The sequence below is a fragment of the Mytilus edulis genome, chromosome 5 (assembly GCF_963676685.1).
Source record: "Mytilus edulis chromosome 5, xbMytEdul2.2, whole genome shotgun sequence".
Lineage (NCBI taxonomy): Eukaryota > Metazoa > Mollusca > Bivalvia > Mytilida > Mytilidae > Mytilus > Mytilus edulis.
The window spans coordinates 26492826-26512941 of NC_092348.1; the positions used below are offsets into that span (position 1 = coordinate 26492826).

The window sequence follows — 20116 nt, forward strand, 5'->3', positions numbered from 1 at the left end:
TTTAGTGTTTTGTTTTCCATCTATTTATCGGTATTGTTACACAATCTTTCAGACTCATATATATATATATATATATATATATATATATATATATATAAACAAGTCTAAATTGAAAACTACGTTCAAACCTATGATTGCGTTGGATAAAAACCGCAATTTTTATACGTGTGCATGTAAAACAAATTTCGTTGTAGAAGGGTATAAAAACAGCACAAACAACATTTTCCAAAAGACCAAAAAAGTGAAAAAGTATATTTAAACAAAACACATTTGACTAACAGGTCGAACAACTGATGTTCTTTAACCCTGCTGACTGCTATTGGCGATTGCCAAATAAAATTGATCACAAGATGTAACAAAATGGATCTTAAAATAACTTTAATACTAAACAGAAAACAATTAACTAGTGGCTAAGATGTTATGCCACAAACATAAGGTGTTCATATTTTTTTGTACACCAGATCCGGATTTCGACAATAAATGTCTCTTCAGTGATGTTAGGGATCGAAACGGTATTTGGAAGGCCATATATAATGTACCCTCGTTTTAAGATAGACTCTTGAATTTTAAAGAGTCAATAGGATGAACGGATCATATAAACCGGAGGGAAAATATGATACAAGCCCAAACGAAAAAATATAAACAAGTCTTAATTGAAAACTACGTTCAAACCTATGATTGCGTTGGATAAAAACCACAATTTTTATATGTGTGCATGTAAAACAAATTTCGTTGTAGAAGGGTCTAAAAACAGCACAAACAACATTTTCCAAAAGACCAAAAAAGTGAAAAGTATATTTAAACAAAACACATTTGACTAACAGGTCGAACAACTGATGTTCTTTAACCCTGCTGACTGCCATTGGTGATTGCCAAATAAAATTGATCACAAGATGTAACAAAATGGATCTTAAAATAACTTTAATACTAAACAGAAAACAATTAACTAGTGGCTAAGATGTTATGCCACAAACATAAGGTGTTAATATTTTTTTGTACACCAGATCCAGATTTCGACAATAAATGTCTCTTCAGTGATGTTAGAGATCGAAACGGTATTTGGAAGGCCATATATAATGTACCCTCATTTTTAGATAGACTCTTGAATTTTAAGAGTCAATAGGATGAACGGATCATATAAACCGGAGGGAAAATATGATACAAGCCCAAACGAAAAAATATAAACAAGTCTAAATTGAAAACTACGTTTAAACCTATGATTGCGATTGCCATTGCCATTGGCGATTGCCAAATAAAATTGATCACAAGATATATATATATATCTTTATCTGTCATTTGTGGATAGATGTCTCATTGGCAGTCATACCCCAGATTTCTAGTATTTCACAAATTCATTATATTAGAATATTCTTATTTTATTAGTAATACTTTCTTAAACAAATTTTCTTAATAATAAGATAAATATGTCTCCTGTCTTACACATTTTGATAATATATAAATTAATGCATAAATATATTGTCTAAATTTTTAGCTCACCTGACCTGAAAGGTCAAGTGAGCTTTTTTCATCACTTGGCGTCCGTCGTCTGTCATCCGGCGTCCGTCGTCCGTAAACTTTTACAAAAATCTTCTCCTCTGAAACTACTGGGCCAAATTTAACCAAACTTGGCCACAATCATCCTTGGGGTATCTAGTTTAAAAAATGTGTCCGATGACCTGGCCATCTAACCAAGATGGCCGCCATGGCTAAAAATAGAACACAGGGGTAAAATGTATATACTCAAGCCAAGTTCAATTTTTAAATGTTTGAAGTTGTTTAAGGTATTGTGACAGTGTGATCCCTTTGAAATTTGCCCCTAATAATAACTGTTAATTACCTAAATCTTGAAAATTTGATATATCTTAAATGTTTTTTTTTATCTTTATGTTAAGTTAAATTACAGAAAAATGTATAAAAATATGTGCTTCCCGTTATTTTGCCTCAAACTCAAATATGTACATGTATAATAATACTTCCTGTCCATTTGCACTTTACACAGAGATAAATGGAAAACAGATGGCACATAACATTTATATCACCAGGTCATATTTCTAATTGCTCAACATAAAAAATCAAAGTCTGAATGCTCAAATTTTCCTCAACTACAAAAAAATCGAATTCTGAATGCTGATTTTTTGCTCAACTATATGAAAACCAAAGATCAATTGCTCAACTTTTCCTCAACTTTATGGCCAGCTTCAATTGAGGGCCAGTTGAGCGACATCTATCAAACATACAGTGCTTGGCCAGGTATGAGTTGAGCTTAGATGTTCAACACCTAGCCCTCAATTATTTTGCTTAAAACATCTAGCCCTCAACTGTCTACCACATGGCCATCAACTGGCACTCAAATTTTTTTTCTGTAGGGGAAGCAAAATGCACATAAAAAAGATTGAAACAGTACAGATATTATAATGGTCAAAATGGTCACCCAGCATCCAAATTGACCTGTTCAGACATTTTAATTCATTTATATCTTTTTTTGCAGAAAATATACCAGATCATGCAGATTTCATAGTGTTTTCTTCATAAGATGGACAACAACCAAAATTTAAGCCTATATTCATGATAGTATTGTCACATAGCAAATAACTTATTTAGAAATTGTAGTAAAGATCGTTTGCTTGATATAATTCTGCCAACAGTAAGGAAAGGAATATAGGAGACTTAACTATGGCATCTCTCTCTGTAGAGGAAGAAAACTATGTTAGAATGAGTTTGTTATTAACAGGAATTTCTCCTCGTGCAGCAAGAACTTTCTTTGATAGTGAATTTGCTCCAGTATGTTTAGAATCTACAATAAAGAAGGGGTATAACAAATTGTTTGACTTAAAAAAGAAGAATAGAGTCAACCAACCACAGTGGAACCTCTTGTATCCCAGATTTCCTGGTAATTACATATTACAATGTTGTATCCCTTTCCTAGATATGGGCAAAATAAATGGTTCCTTGCATATAAAGCAATATTTATCAATAATGCTGATCATTTATAACTTAATTTAAAATGATGTGGCTTGATGTGTAGAACATTTCTGCACACATCTTTGGAAAATATCATGTTTTAAAAAAATGACATTAAACATGCTAAAAACAGACGCCAAAATTGTCAGGTCAGTGCAACTCTATTTTGTGACATTTATGATTATGACAACTTTTTTTTTAAAGACACAGTAAATTGTTTTATGGAGGTAGGTGCCCTGGATTCTTATTAAAATGTTTAACAACTATTATGTCTTAGTGATGACTTTAACTCACAATGAAGCTTTTCCATTAAACAGTTTTGGGACAAGTGAGCTTTTGCCATCACTTGGCGTCTGTCGTCGTCTGTTTTTGTTCGTCATGGTTCGTCCTCAACCATCTGTTGTACGCTATTTCTTAAAATATGGCCGCCATGGCTAAAAATAGAACATGGAGGTAAAATGCAGTGTTTGACTTAATCTCCAATCTGTTCATTTGGTAAATTTCTATCAGCCCTGAAATTTTCAGAGGAATCTGATAACCCATTGTTCATGTTGTTGGGTTGCTGCCAATAAATTGGTTATTTTAAGGAAATTTTTCAGTTTTTGGTTATTTTGAATATTATTCAATTGAATATTATTAATGATAAAGATACACTAAACAGCAATAATGTTCAGAAACATATTAGATCTACTAATAAGTTGATATGAAAAAAATTGTCAATTGACCCCTTAAGGAGTTATTGCATTTTGAGGACAATTTTACACATTTAATTTATCATGTTTTCTAATTTTAAAAATCTTCCCCTCTGAAACTTTTAAACCAATTCCAACCAAACTTCAGCTGATTGATGCTTAGGGTATCTAGAATGAATTTTGTGTTTTATTTTCTGTTTCGTCTATAAACATGGCGCCATGGCTTAAATATAAAATAGGAGTCAAATGCAGTTTTTGGCTTGTATCTCAAGCACTAAAGCATTTAAAGCAATTCTGATATGAGTTAAATTGTTAATTAGGTCAAGTTCTATCAGCCATAACATTTTTAGATGAATCTTTCAACCCATCGATGGATTGCTGCCACTAAATTGGTAATTTTTTGGAAATTTTGAAGTTTTTTAATTATTATGTTGAATATTATTTTTGGTAAAGATAAACTGTGAACAGCAAAAATATTCAGCAAAGTAAGATCTACAACAAAGTTTACAATCTTCAATCAACCCCTTTAGGAGCTACATGTACTGCCCTTTTTAGACAATTTTTTCTGAATTTGTTCATCTAGTTTGCTTGCTTTTAAACTGCTGAACTAATTTCATGCCTCGTTCACACGGACATTTAATTCGAATTGAATTCGAATCCAAAGCGAATCGAATTCGCTTATCATGCTTATCGCGTTCACACACTCTTCTTTTTTTAATTCGAATTGATTTGAATTAACTAATTCGAATTAGTCAATTCGCATTAGAAATACGTTTTTGTTAATACGAATTTAAAAAAGCTAACGTCGTTTGGACAGTAAAGAGAATTTGACGCGCATTGCAATTTGAATTAGAATTGACGTTAGGACATAAAACGTTTCGAATGCGAATTAAACTAATTCGAATTTGTTAATGCGAATCGAATTCGAATTACGTGTGAACTCAGCATAAGCAACACTTAGGCTGAATTAGTTTCAGAATATCTAGTATACATTTTGTATTTTATTTCCTTGTATGTCAAGAAACATATATAGCCACACTAGGACTAAAATGGAGGGTAATATGCATATTTTTTTCGCTTTTGAAGAACATATGACAGATCTAAAGAACATTTAAATGGAATGTTTAAGACACTCATTAATATATATTGAAAAGCAAAATTGTCATAGTGGAAAGATTTGAAGCAAAAGATAACAGGTGAGCGATTCATATGGAACGCCAAAACTATCTTGTTATGACCATTTTCATTATATGATGTGCATTTACCTTTATATGATGTGCACTTGTCATTATATGATGTGCATTTACCTTTACATGATGTGAACTTGTCATTATATGATGTGCAAACACCTTTATATGACGTGCAAATATACTTATATTATGTGCAAGTATCTATATATGATGTCCAAACATCTCTTTATGATGTGCAAATATACTTTTATGATGTGCATATATACTTATATGATGTGCATAAATACTTATATGATGAGCAAATAGTCTTATATGATATGCAAACATACTTATATGATGTGCAAACATTCTTATATGATGTGCAAATATCCTTATATGATGTGCACATATAAACTTATTATGTGCAAATGTACTTATATGATGTGCAAACATCCTTATATGATGTGCATTTGCCTTTATATTATGTGCAAATATCTTTATATGATGTGGTTGTGTCATTATATTATGTGCTTGTAATCTTATATCATGTGGTTCGGTTAAATTCATTATATGATGTCGAAACGTCATTATATGATGTGCTTTCATCGTCGTTATGGTCAATGAACATGATTATGATTAGAATTATTACTGTCTACGTCATAACTGATTCCGATCTGCTTCTGCAGAACTAATATAAACCCGGGTCAAATCTGTAGCTATCGTTTGAAAAATGGTTGAGATGTAAAAAGAAAAAATCCTTGACATGTTTGTTCCTCGATTTAAGATGAAAAAATCACACCAGATATTATTGGAAAATTGTCAAATTGTGAATTGCAAAGTTTAGTTTTAATCAATGGGTCTACAATGATGAACATACGAGGTCTGCAATAATAGGCGTACAGTTAAAATTTTAAAATAAAGAAAATTAATGATTCTTGTATGCCATGCTCTAGGCTCATTGTACTATGCTTATAGTTGACAATATCTTTATATCTAGTGTTAGCGTCTTTTTTTTAGAAGTAAATACATGAATTTCCATTTTTGTTTTGTAAAGTTTGCTTTGCTGATCATTTTAGCTGTGGAAGTTTGTCTTTATCTATCACTTTTCTGTAGAAAGACACAAAAATGGACAAAAACCGGACATTGATAGGGTAATGACTAATATAATGGACCGGTCATTTGCAACCCCCATAAAGAGGGGATAGTAAGAAATTAAGGGAGCCTTTAATTTTGATTTTTTTAAAAATAAAATGGTCGTATTCAATTGTTTATATTTATAGATTTGACGCAGTATAATGTTTTTGCGATGTGTTCGTTGTCAGACAAAAACGTTTTAGAAAAATGGGGCCATAACGGCACTTAAAACAAGCAATTCTTAGGGTTCTTTGATATGTTGAATCGAGCAATATATTTAGATTTCGGATATTGGACAATATAATAGGTAATTGCCCAATTTCAACTTTTGAAAATCATAGACCACATTTATTATGTGTCACAAACCTATGTTGCGTCAGATATTGTATAATAAATTAATTCAAATTCAGACCTGTATAAAGCCTGAATGGTTATGTCCATACTTGCCCTAACTGTTTAGGGTTCGACCGTCATCGTACCATTGCGTACTCCCCCCCCAGTCAAAATTAATATTAATAGTTTTGACTCGAAAGACGTCAATTTTACGCCTAGCTCCGCTAGCCTCATCTGTTAAAATCTAAATCCTTATTTTTTCAACAAATAATTTCTTCTAGCAGAGTATGGTTTCATCTGAAACAAGTAATATTGAATGAAGGTGTGATAAATATCAATGAGACCATAACCGACATATCCAAATTAAATTCCAAGTCGCAAACAACTTCCTCCGCACTTGAAGTTCTAGATCCACTATTGACGTACGTGCTATTATAAACTTATATAATGCAAAAGGAATTTAATGCGGTTTTTTTTGGTGTTATTACGAACAAATGTATTGAGAAAGGTGTGTGTAATTGTTCTGTGGTGAGTTTTTTATAGGGGGGTGTAAAGTTTATGTCTTTGGAATGATTGTGTTTTTTTCCTATTTCACGGTAATGACTTGGGAAAAATTTAGAGGAATTCTTTCCTACCCGTCCCCACCACCAATAACGAAAATGACAATAATTATAATTTACTTATTTTTAAATCTGTTTTTAAAAAAAAGAAGATGTGATATGATTGCCAATGAGACAACTCTCCAAAAGAGACCAAAATGACACAGAAATTAACAACTATAGGTAACCGTAAGGCCTTCAACAATGAGCAAGCCCATACCGCATAGTCAGTATAAAAGGCCCCATGATGACAATGTAAAACAATTCAAACGAGAAAACTATTTTGCTAAGAAAAGGTTTCTCTATAAATAAGTATCAAGATAATAGGCAATAAAACAACAAAACTCATAAGAGCCAAAATTGCCCAAAATGGGACCTTAAAATTTACCATAGCATATATTTAGACACATTGCACTATTATTTTTTTTGTAGTTTTAAAGATTAACGCAAAATATTAAAAGTCGACCACCGCCGTAAATCTTCACTAAGAAAAATTTAAAACACAACTCTCTATCTGTCAGAGACCACCAGGCCTCAGTAAACAAAAAATAAATACAGTGTTTTTATGTTCATTCAGACACAAATCTAATTAAATTACAGATATTGTGTGTCCAAGCTATGCTTACGCGGATCTGAAAACGCTCCATTCTATTTTCTGTTTAAAGACCATTTGGGATTCTCAGTTTTGTCGGATTTATATACACCTTCAAAAATGTGAAGGCTGAATTTCATTGGCTGATGTAATATTTACTAGAACACAGTATCAAAGGACTGAAGTACTGAACATCGGATGACCGCAAGTTCTCGTGGATGGTCACACGCACTTGTCTAAAAGAAAATCACATCTCAATACCTGAAAGTGTGGTTAACTTACAGAGATATTTTTTTCTGAGACAAGTTCGTGCTTGGATGATGAATAAATGACAGGGAATTCAGCCACCCCGTAATCACAATTATATTGTAGTGATACAAATCAGTATACTCTGGTTTGTTGTTATATATTAAATTAATATTTGTATATAGCAGTTACATGTATACATAATTTTGATCCAAATGCTATAGCATTCTATTCTACTATTCGAATAATAGTGCAGTGCAAGTGTATGGTGAACACTCTTCTGTAATAATTCGGATTTTCTAATAGTTTGGATTTGTGTAGGCATTCATTTTTCCCGCATAAACGTTCTTGAGATATTCTTCCGCATGCATTAACACAATTGTTCTGTACGTGTGCATATATATAACTTACAAATGTATAAATATATTTCTAACGACGCAAAATTTTCATATTATTAATTTTAATGTTCTAAAAAAAATGTTTTTATGAGTATTACTTGAAGCGACAAGGAATGTTATTTTGCACTCGATTATGTCTGCGTTTTTATACGATCGGTACATGTACCAGTCAAAATCTCTGTTGCGACAATACATCAAGAACAACAACAAAACATGAAGTGTGGGCAGGAGGACGTGTACTTCCTTGTTCCAGGACAAACATATTTTTCGACTTTATTGAAAAAAAATAAAAATTATGGTCATTTTTTTTAATTTGATTATTGTTTTATTTTTTCTCTCATTTTCAATGAAAACAATTATTTATGAAAAAGATAAAATATCTTTCAAGAAACTTGGAATCAAACATTTAAAAAAAAACATGCCCCCCCTTTCCCCCCCCGCAATCACCCAAAAAAAAATCAATGGGCAGTATGTTAGCCCTGTTTACGGAGTTGTATATCTGAAAGGCTTTCCTTTTTTTTTTATATTACATGTAACTGTCAAGTGGCGGTGCTTTCATGGTAGCATATTAGCCTCTAGTGTTGCTGGTCGTAGGTTCGAATTCCGACCGGTTCAAAACAAAAGAATTTAAAATTGGTATTTACTGCTCTGCTAAATTAAGGAGTAAAATCAAAGACTTGTTTGGCTCAGAATCAGAATAATCTGTCCGGGTAAGTTGAAATGGATTTCTGCGAAGTAGCATGTTAAAAATCCGACTCATGGTGTCGGTCTATTACAAAACAGGGTTAATTTTCATTTCACATTAATATGTTCCCGTACGGATATGCACCTGTCCCAAGTCAGGAGCCTGTAATTCAGTGGTTGCCCCATAGAAAAAGATGACAAAATTCCATTGGAATTCCACTGGAAAGCCACTGGCAAAATCAGTGGATTAACCACTGGATTCCAGTGGAATTCCAGTGGAATCCAGCGGTAAAAAATGTCTGGCATTCCACTGATCTACTGGAATTCCACTGATTTACCAGTATTAACTCCAGTGGAATGCAACAAGTTCCAGTGGAATTCCAGTGGTATTTTCTCTGGCATTCCACTGATCTACTGGAATCTTCACTGGTAAATCAGTGGAATTTCAGTAGATTCCACTGGAATTATCACTGGTAAATCAGTGGAATTCCAGTAGATTCCACTGGAATTATCACTGGTCAATCAGTGGAATTCCAGTAGATCAGTGGAATGCCAGACAATTTCTCTCCAGTGGAATTCCAATAAAAAATTGTTGTATTGAATAATTTGCGGTCACAGTACTTGTTTTGGAAATTAGGGTTTCAGTAAATCATGCATCATGCTAACTCACAGTTTAACAAAAACAACCATAAATCTTTGTGGTATGATCATTCTTTAATCTTCACTATAAAAAATTCATTTCTACTGAAAGTACAAATATAATGAAGCAATTATAATATCCACACTATAAAAATTATACTGCATGAAAATTCCAATTTAAATAAAAAACTAAAAAGTTATGAGACATAGGATCAGCGTTTTCTTCAGAAAATTTGTTCAGATGGGGATATAATCACAAGCCCGCCTTGTTCTTAAATTGTATTAAAGAATACACCATTTTTGAAGGGGCATTAATTGAGAGGGATCTCCGTCATCCCTTGCTCTGAAGAAAACCCCTGAGGATGCCCCTATTGTTTTCTACACCTCTGAAACCGCTTCGCCAATTGGAACCAAACTTGGTCACAAAAGTCTTTGAGCGGTCCCATTTCAAAATTGTATCCGTCATGTCCACACATGATCCAAGATGGATGCCATTTTGGGAAAATGTATTCAAAGATCTCCTCTTCTGAATCTACTGTACCAGTTGGAACCAAACTTGGTGACAATGGTCCTTAGGTGGTTTTCTTTAAAAATTGTATCCGACATGTCCACACCTGATCCATTATGGCCACCAGCAGGGAACATAGTTTAACATTGGACCCTAGGGGAAAAGATTGCTCATTTTGTTCCAATTTGTCAAAAAAACATGGACGGTTGCTGCTGTTGGGTATCCAACAGGTTACCAGGTGTGCAGCTCCAGGCTCCAGGGAGCCTCTGGTTTTAGGCCTTATATATATTGTTTGTTCAATTATTACACGTTAATTTTGTATTTTTTTATTTTGTAATTAGAAATGTACATATGTCATTTGGGATCTATGCATTGTATCAGTATTTATGTTTATAATTCATATAGATTTACTTAAATTATATAAATTTAAAAAGGGCATGTTGTTTGTTATATATTATATTGTTTGTTCAATTATAACTTAATTATATGTACATTTAAAATAAGATATTTTTTTTTCCTTTTGATAGTGAGTCCCTGCGAAATGATTATGAATAATTCATGAATGTTCATGGATGATTCATGAATGATTCATGAACACAATTCATGAATTGTTCATAAAAGATTCATGAACAGTTAATGAACTAGACATGAACTACAAATGGACATGCATGTTCATGAACCAGTGAATAATGAACTATTCATGAACACTTTGTGTTCATGAACTCTTTGGTTCATTAAAGTTCATGAACAAAAATAGTTCTTGAACTTTTATTATTCATGAATTGTTCATGATTTTATAGTTCATGAACACGCTTGTCCATTTGTAGTTCATGTCCTGTTCATGTATAGTTCATGAATTTTTTATGAATGATTCATGAATTTGTTCATGAAATATACCAGTCCATGAATCATTCATGACAGAACACATGAACTACTGTGTTCATGAACTGTTCATCAGTAATTTAATTCATGAACATTGTTTGTCCACTTGTAGTTCATGAACTGTTCATCTAAAGTTCATGAAATTATTAAAAAGGATTTTCTTGAATATTCATTTTTGTGTTATTATCATAAGTAAACTCCTCTTCCTGTCTGTAATTGAAATTGCTGGACTTCCAACTAGAAATGCTACATAACATCTTGGTGAAGTTGTTCTGCTTGAAATTCTTCCCAGTTGAACAGATCTTTTAATCAATAAATGCATCTAAGTTTCCCCCTGCAAAATCAAAAATCACTCCACAAAGAATCAAAAGTCCTTGATATTTGTTTTACATAAACACTCAAGATTAAACAGTTTCTAACAGGTATAATACAATGTAATAATTTAATTTAATAATTGTTGTTTTTATTAAAATATCAATAGAGTATTAAGATTAATAAGTAAACATGAATACTACTTGCCTTTTCATGACATTTCAAATAATGTACCCCCCCCCCCCCTTTCCCCTTTTAATTTGCCCACACACAATCATAAGAATGGCTGAAGCATGAATTATGTTTACCTTGAAATAAAATATATTGTACAAATCTATCAGTTATTCCTGAATGGAAAACATTAAACCAACACTGTAAAATGTAAAGGTTACTTTCACTTTCTGGTGTTTTATATTTATTATAATTAATCAATAATTATTATAATGCTTCAACAAATAGTTATTCAGCAAAAAAAAAATAATCAAAAATATATATAATTTACTTATCTGATAACAAATCTGCTTTATTTTGACAGCTTTATTACTTCATCTTCATTTGTATTGTAAGCGTCAAAACCACCATTTTGCTGACGTAATTATGACGTTTTTCTATTCCCAGTCACTTGTAATCATTTGTCTGCATTGCAATCTTTTGTCAAAGTCATTGAAGCGTTTTACAATAGGTAAACGTAATTCATTAAATATGATAATTATTGACACCGGTCTGCAATGTTTGGGAAAGAATGAATTGTCATTAATCTGGGCTTTGTTTCCAAGTTCCTCTATGTGCCGTATGATGGTTAAGAAAGGCACATGTTTGAACTTGGAGAGACAATCAGAAATTACATCTTTAGAAGAAAGAAATTAAGTTTACCATTGTCATGATTGTAAAAACGAAACATGAGAAACATCTCCAGCTCAAAGTAAGTTACAAAACTTCAAAGTTAGTCCCAAATTTTGTATGACTCTCAAAATGTAACACTCTTCTGGTGTAGTATGAAAAAAAAAGAAAAAGGTGCTGAGCTAATTTCTGTTGTTCAATGAAAAGGAAATATTTTTTATGGACATACTTTTGCTTATGATTACTTAAGCTTACACTACATTTGTAAACACATTTGTATCACATGTATTGAAGTAATATGAGGCTCTACCTGCATGCTGTGAAAGGGAACTAATCAAATCTGTATGATTTTTTTTTAATTTTGCCTCTGCCATAGCGGAGGGGGCAATACGTTTTACCCTTGTCCCTCTGTATAGATGTACATGTACGTCCCAAAGTTGGTTTCAATTCTTTAAACTTTTGGGGAGTCGCAGCACAGCAAAAGTGAGTATATCAGTGGTTGTCGTTTGTTTATGTGTTATTTGTTTTTCGTTCATTTTTTCACATAAATAAGGCCGTTAGTTTTCTCGTTTGAATTGTTTTACATTGTCTTATCGGGGCCTTTTACAGCTGACTATGCGGTATGGGCTCAATGCTCATTGTTGAAGGCCGTACGGTGACCTATAGTTGTTGATGTTTGTGTCATTTTGGTCTTTTGTGGATAGTTGTCTCATTGGCAATCATACCACATCTTCTTTTTTATATATTTATATTTTTAATGCTTTTTGATAAACAAACATGTACATGTATTTACACTTTTGCTATTCAACTGAATTTTGTCTCAAAATGATCTCAAGATCTGTAAATGAATAACCTGGAGGTCATGATAAAAGCACTTTAATTGTGATGTCATAATACAATGTATAGATGTTTATGAGAACTTGTATGACAGTCAAATTTATGAATTTATTTATGAACTTAATGAATTCATTTATTCATTAAAAGTTCATAAAATGTTCATGAACATGTGTTATGAACAATTTATGAACATTATGAACTGACTCACAGTTCATTAAAGTTCAGAAAATATTCATGAACTGCATTTTATGAACTATTCATGAACTAAATTCATGAACAAACTTAATGAACTCATTATGAACAGTCATGCATTGTTCATGAACATTCATGAACAGTTCATGGTGGTTCATCATCAGTTCATGAATTTCATCTCGCAGGGGTCCAGTGGTATTCCACTGATTTTTTTTCCCACTGGTATTCCACTGATTTTTTTTTCCACTGGTATAATTTATTCAAAATTCCAGTGGAATGCATCTTTCCACTGGAATTTCAATGGTAACTCCACTGGAATACCACTGGAATAAGTCATTCCAGTGTTGTCCAGTGGTATACCACTGGTTTCCACTGGAATACCAGTGATATTTTCTATGGGGTGTCGTCTGTTGATGTGTTACATACCGGTATTTGTTCTTCGTTCATTTTTTGTACATAAATTATGCCGTTAGTTTTCTCGTTAGAATTGTTTTACATTTGTCATTTCGGGGCCTTTTATAGCTGATTATGCGGTATGGGCTTTGCTCATTGTTGAAGGCCGTACAGTGACCTATAGTTGTTAATTTCTGTGTCATTTGGTGTCTTGTGGAGAGTTGTCTCATTGGCAATCATACCACATAGTTATCAATTTTCCGCTGGACGTCAAGCACACATTCATAATCATGTGAGTGTGCAATAAATGCATGAAAACATAATCAAAAGATGCAAGCAAATATCATGCACCGAGTTGAAGGTCATCCCATATCTCCTTTAATTACTTTTTTCGGGGGGGGGGGGGGGGGGGGGGGCTGGGTGGCCGAGTGGTCCAAGTTTCTAGCCTGTCAACACTTACATGTAAGTTGTGAGTTCGAATCCCACACATTGCAGGTAAGCTCGATTCCAATCTTAATTGAATAGAATTATTAGTTTGCGTACCGAAAGTCGGTGGTTCCCTCCGGGGACTTCCACTTCTTCCATCAATATAAACTTACCGCCACGAATTAGTACGATAGTGTTGAAAGTGGCGTTAAAAAGCAATCAATCAACAAATTAATCAACACATCATCCATACCGGTATAATTATATATGCAAGAAAGGATAATTTTGTAGCTATCGTTATAAAATATTTTTAAAATTGACTTTGAGTTCATTGGTGTCTTTTGCAATGAATAGAAATAGGAAGATATGATATGAGTGCCAATGAGACAACTCTACATCTAAGTCATAATGTGTAAAAAGTAAACAATTATAGGTTAAATTACTGCCTTCAACACGGAGCTTTTACTCAAACCGAACAGCAAGCTATAAATAAGAGCCACACAATTTGTTTTATCATATTTTCGCCGCTGCCGGGAAATTCTTCAACTAGTTCCTGTATTAATTGATCTTAATCTTCCGCCGAAATGTTTGAAACGTTAATTTTTGTTAAAATGAACTGTCTCACTTTATCTTAAAAATCCACTTTCGCTTAAAAGATTAAAGATCTATTTCTAAAACGTAATAAGTTAACCGTATGCTCATTATTGTAGATCCCGTATATTCATTATTGTAGACCCATCGATTAAAATTCATAATTTGACAATTTTCTATCAATATTTGGTGTGATTTTTTTTCATCTTAAATCGAGGAACAAACATGTCTAGGTTTTTCTCTTTTAAATAACTTATTTGATCCGGGTTTATATCAATTCTGCAGAAGCAGATAAGAATCAGTTATGACGTAGACAGTAATCATTCTAATCGTAATCATGTTCATTGACCATAACGACGATGAAAGCACATCATATAATGACGTTTCGACATCATATAATGAAGTTAACCAAACCACATGATATAAGATTACAAGCACATAATATAATGACACAACCACACCATATAAAGATGTTTGCACATAATATAAGGGAAAATGCACATCATATAAGGACATTTGCACATCATATAAGTACATTTGCACATCATATAAGTACATTTGCTCATCATATAAGTATGAATGCACATCATATAAGTAGGTATGCACATCATATATGTGGAGTTGCACATCATATAAAGATGTTTGTACATCATATAAAGATGTTTGGACATCATGAAAAGATGTTTGGACATCACGAAAAGATACTTGCACATAATAAAAGCATATTTGCACGTCATATAAAGGTGTTTGCACATCATATAATGACAAGTGCACATCATATAAAGGTAAATGCACATCATATAATGACAAGTACACATCATATAAAGGTAAATGCACATCATGTAATGAAAAATGGTCATAACAAGACAGTTTTGGCGTTCCATAGATTCAGGCTATTGAGAGTCCTTGTTATAAAATACATTTGTATCAAAACGGTTTTCAAAACAAGCTTCATTTGCAGCAAAAATCATCACAAATACATAATAGTTGTAATATAAATAAGAATCTATGTCATATCATCATATAACAAATTGCTGTGTCTATAAAAAAGTATTTTTAGCTCACCTGGCCAAAAGGGCCAAGTGAGCTTTTCCCATCACTTTGCGTCCGGCCTCCGGCGTCGTCGTCCGGCGGCCGTCGTCGTCATCTGTAGTCGTTGTCCGTCGTCGTTAACTTTTACAAAAATCTTCTCCTCTGAAACTACTGGGCCAAAATAAACCAAACTTGGCCACAATCATCATTGGGGTATCTAGTTTTAAAAATGTGTGGCTTTACCCGGCCAACCAACCAAGATGGCCACCATGGCTAAAAATAGAACATAGGGGTGAAATGTAGTTTGGCTTATAACTCATAAACCAAAGCATTAACAGCAAATCTGACAAGGAGTAAAATTGTTGATCAGGTCAAGATCTATCTGCCCTGATCAACAGATCAATCGGACAACCCGTTGTTGGGTTGCTGCCCCTGAATTGGTAATTTTAAGGAAATTTTGCTGTTTTTGGTTATTATCTTGAATATTATTATAGATAGAGATAAACTGTAAACAGCAATAATGTTCAGCAAAGTAAGATTTACAAATAAGTCAACATGACCAAAATGGTCAGTTGACCCCTTTAGGAGTTATTGCCCTTTATAATCAATTTTTAACCATTTTTCGTAAACCTTAGTAATCTATTACAAAAATCTTCTCCTCTGAAACTACATGGTCATATTATTCCAAACTTGGCCACAATCATCTTTGGGGTATCTAGTTTAAAAAATGTGTGGCTTGACCCGGCCAACCAACCAAGATGGCCACCATGGCTAAAAATAGAACATATGGGTGAAATGTAGATTTTGGCTTATATCTCTGAAACCAAAGCATTTAGAGCAAATCTGACAAGGGGCAAAATTGTTCATCAAGTGAAAATCTATCAGCCCTGAAACTTTCAAATGAATAGGACAACCGGTTATTTGGTTGCTGCCCCGAAATAAGTAATTTGAAGGAAATTTTGCAGATTTTGGTTATTATCTTGACTATTATTATAGGAAGAGATAAACTGTAAACAGCAATAATGTTCAGCAAAGTAAGATTTACAAATAAGTCAAGATGACCAAAATGGTCAGTTGACCCCTTTAGGAGTTATTGCCCTTTATAGTCAATTTTTAACCATTTTTCATAAACCTTAGTAATCTATTACAAAAATTTTCTCCTCTGAAACTACATGGCCATATTAATCTAAACTTGGCCACAATCATCTTTGGGGTATCTAGTTTAAAAAATGTGTGGCGTGACCCGGCCAACCAACCAAGATGGCGGCCATGGCTAAAAATAGAACATAGGGGTGAAATGTAGATTTTGGCTTATAACTCATAAACCAAAGCATTAACAGCAAATCTGTAATGGGGTAAAATTGTTTATCAGGTCAAGATCTATCTGCCCTGAAATATTCAGATCAATTGGACAACCCGTTGTTGGGTTGCTGTCCCTGAATTGGTAATTTTAAGGAAATTTTGCTGTTTTTGGTTATTATCTTGAATATTATTATAGATAGAGATAAACTGTAAACAGCAGTAATGTTCAGCAAAGTAAGATTTACAAATAAGTCAACATGACCAAAATGGTCAGTTGACCCCTTTAGGAGTTATTGCCCTTTATAGTCAATTTTTAACCATTTTTCGTAAACCTTAGTAATCTATTACAAAAATCTTCTCCTCTGAAACTACATGGCCATATTAATCCAAACTTGGCCACAATCATCTTTGGGGTATCTAGTTTAAAAAATGTGTGGCTTGACCCGGCCAACCAACCAAGATGGCCACCATGGCTAAAAATAGAACATAGGGGTGAAATGTAGATTTTGGCTTATAACTCATAAACCAAAGCATTAACAGCAAATCTGTAATGGGGTAAAATTGTTGATCAGGTCAAGATCTATCTGCCCTGAAATTTTCAGATCAATCGGACAACCCGTTGTTGGGTTGCTGCCCCTGAATTGGTAATTTTAAGGAAATTTTGCTGTTTTTGGTTATTATCTTGAATATTATTATAGATAAAGATAAACTGTAAACAGCAATAATGTTCAGCAAAGTAAGATTTACAAATAAGTCAACATGACCAAAATGGTCAGTTGACCCCTTTAGGAGTTATTGCCCTTTATAATCAATTTCTAACCATTTTTCGTAAACCTTAGTAATCTATTACAAAAATGTTCTCCTCTGAAACTACATGGTCATATTAATCCAAACTTGGCCACAATCATCTTTGGGGTATCTAGTTTAAAAAATGTGTGGCTTGACCCGGCCAACCAACCAAGATGGCCACCATGGCTAAAAATAGAACATATGGGTGAAATGTAGATTTTGGCTTATATCTCTGAAACCAAAGCATTTAGAGCAAATCTGACATGGGGCAAAATTGTTCATCAAGTGAAAATCTATTAGCCCTGAAACTTTCAAATGAATAGGACAACCGGTTATTTGGTTGCTGCCCCGAAATAAGTAATTTGAAGGAAATTTTGCAGATTTTGGTTATTATCTTGACTATTATTATAGGAAGAGATAAACTGTAAACAGCAATAATGTTCAGCAAAGTAAGATTTACAAATAAGTCAACATGACCAAAATGGTCAGTTGACCCCTTTAGGAGTTATTGCCCTTTATAGTCAATTTTTAACTATTTTTCATAAACCTTAAGTAATCTACTGTACAAAAATCTTCTCCTCTGAAACTACATGGCCATATTAATCTAAACTTGGCCACAATCATCTTTGGGGTATCTAGTTTAAAAAATGTGTGGCGTGACCCGGCCAACCAACCAAGATGGCGGTCATGGCTAAAAATAGAACATAGGGGTGAAATGTAGATTTTGGCTTATAACTCATAAACCAAAGCATTAACAGCAAATCTGTAATGGGGTAAAATTGTTTATCAGGTCAAGATCTATCTGCCCTGAAATTTTCAGATCAATTGGACAACCCGTTGTTGGGTTGCTGCCCCTGAATTGGTAATTTTAAGGAAATTTTGCTGTTTTTGGTTATTATCTTGAATATTATTATAGATAGAGATAAACTGTAAACAGCAGTAATGTTCAGCAATGTAAGATTTACAAATAAGTCAACATGACCAAAATGGTCAGTTGACCCCTTTAGGAGTTATTGCCCTTTATAGTCAATTTTTAACCATTTTTCGTAAACCTTAGTAATCTATTAAAAAAATCTTCTCCTCTGAAACTACATGGCCATGTTAATCCAAACTTGGCCACAATCATCTTTGGGGTATCTAGTTTAAAAAATGTGTGGGGTGACCTGGCCAACAAACCAAGATGGCCACCATGGCTAAAATAGAACATATGGGTGAAATGTAGATTTTTGCTTATATCTCTGAAACCAAAGCATTTAGAGCAAATCTGACATGGGGCAAAATTGTTCATCAAGTGAAAATCTATCAGCCCTGAAACTTTCAAATGAATAGGACAACCGGTTATTTGGTTGCTGCCCTGAAATAAGTAATTTGAAGGAAATTTTGCAGATTTTGGTTATTATCTTGACTATTATTATAGGAAGAGATAAACTGTAAACAGCAATAATGTTCAGCAAAGTAAGATCTACAAATAAGTCAACATGACCAAAATTATCAGTTGACCCCTTAAGGAGTTATTGCCCTTTATAGTCAATTTTGACAAATTTTTTCGTAAATTTTTGTAATCTTTTACAAAAATATTCTTCTCTGAAACTCCTGGGCCAAATTTAACTAAACTTAGCCACAATCATTATTGGGGTATCTAGTTTTAAAAAATGTGTGGCATGACCCGTCCAACCAACCAAGATGGCTGCCATGGCTAAAAATAGAACATAGAGGGGAATTGTAGATTTTGGCTTATATCTCTGAAACCAAAGCATTTAGAGCAAATCTGACTGGGTAAAATTGTTTATCAGGTCAAGATCTATCTGCTTTAAAAATTTTCAGACAAATCAGACAACCTGTTGTTGGGTTGCTGGCCTCGAATTAGTAAGTTTAAGGAAATTTTGCAGATTTTGGTTAATATCTTGAATATTATTATAGATAGAGATAAACTGTAACCAGCAATAATGTTCAGCAAAATAAGATATACAAATAAGTCATCATGACCAAAATTGTCAATTGACCCCTTAAGGAGTTATTGCCCTTTCTAGTCAATTGTTAACAATTTTCATAAATTTTTGTTAATTTTTGTAAATTTTTAGGAAATATTTTCCACTGTAATTACTGGTCCAAGTTCATTATAGATAGAGATAATTGTAGCAACAAGAATGTTCAGTAAAGAAAGATCTACAAACACATCACCATCACAAAAACACCATTTTGTCATGAATTTATCTGTGTCCATTGATAATGTGCACATAGACCAAGGTGAGCGACACAGGCTCTTGAGAGCCTCTAGTTTAAAAATGTCAAGAAAAAGTGTTTACTCCTGACAACTTTGGCATCTTTTTTTAACATCATTTTTGTTTTATATATATATAAATACTCGAGGTTTCCAAAAGATATTTTGCAGAATTAATTTACACAATAAGCCACAAAATTCAGCCCATTGTTCCGTGTAACACTTATCAATTCAAAGTTTTAAAAAGTTTTGAAATTTTAGATTTTTGGAATTTTGATCAAAGTTTTAAAATATCTAAATTTCAAATTGTGTAAAAGTTTTGAAATTTTGAAATTTTAACCAAA

The 20116-nt window shown here is 33.0% G+C and overlaps 1 protein-coding gene across 1 annotated transcript in view; it reads left to right on the forward strand.

Annotated features, from left to right (window-relative positions):
- LOC139525015 (uncharacterized) overlaps positions 1–20116 on the forward strand; it is a 93247-nt gene that overhangs the window by 18789 nt on the left and 54342 nt on the right. Inside the window, exon 3 of the mRNA XM_071320191.1 lies at positions 2489–2890. Within this exon, the coding sequence (XP_071176292.1) occupies positions 2674–2890 (217 nt within the window). The 5' untranslated portion in view covers positions 2489–2673. The remainder of the gene's footprint in view (positions 1–2488; positions 2891–20116) is intronic.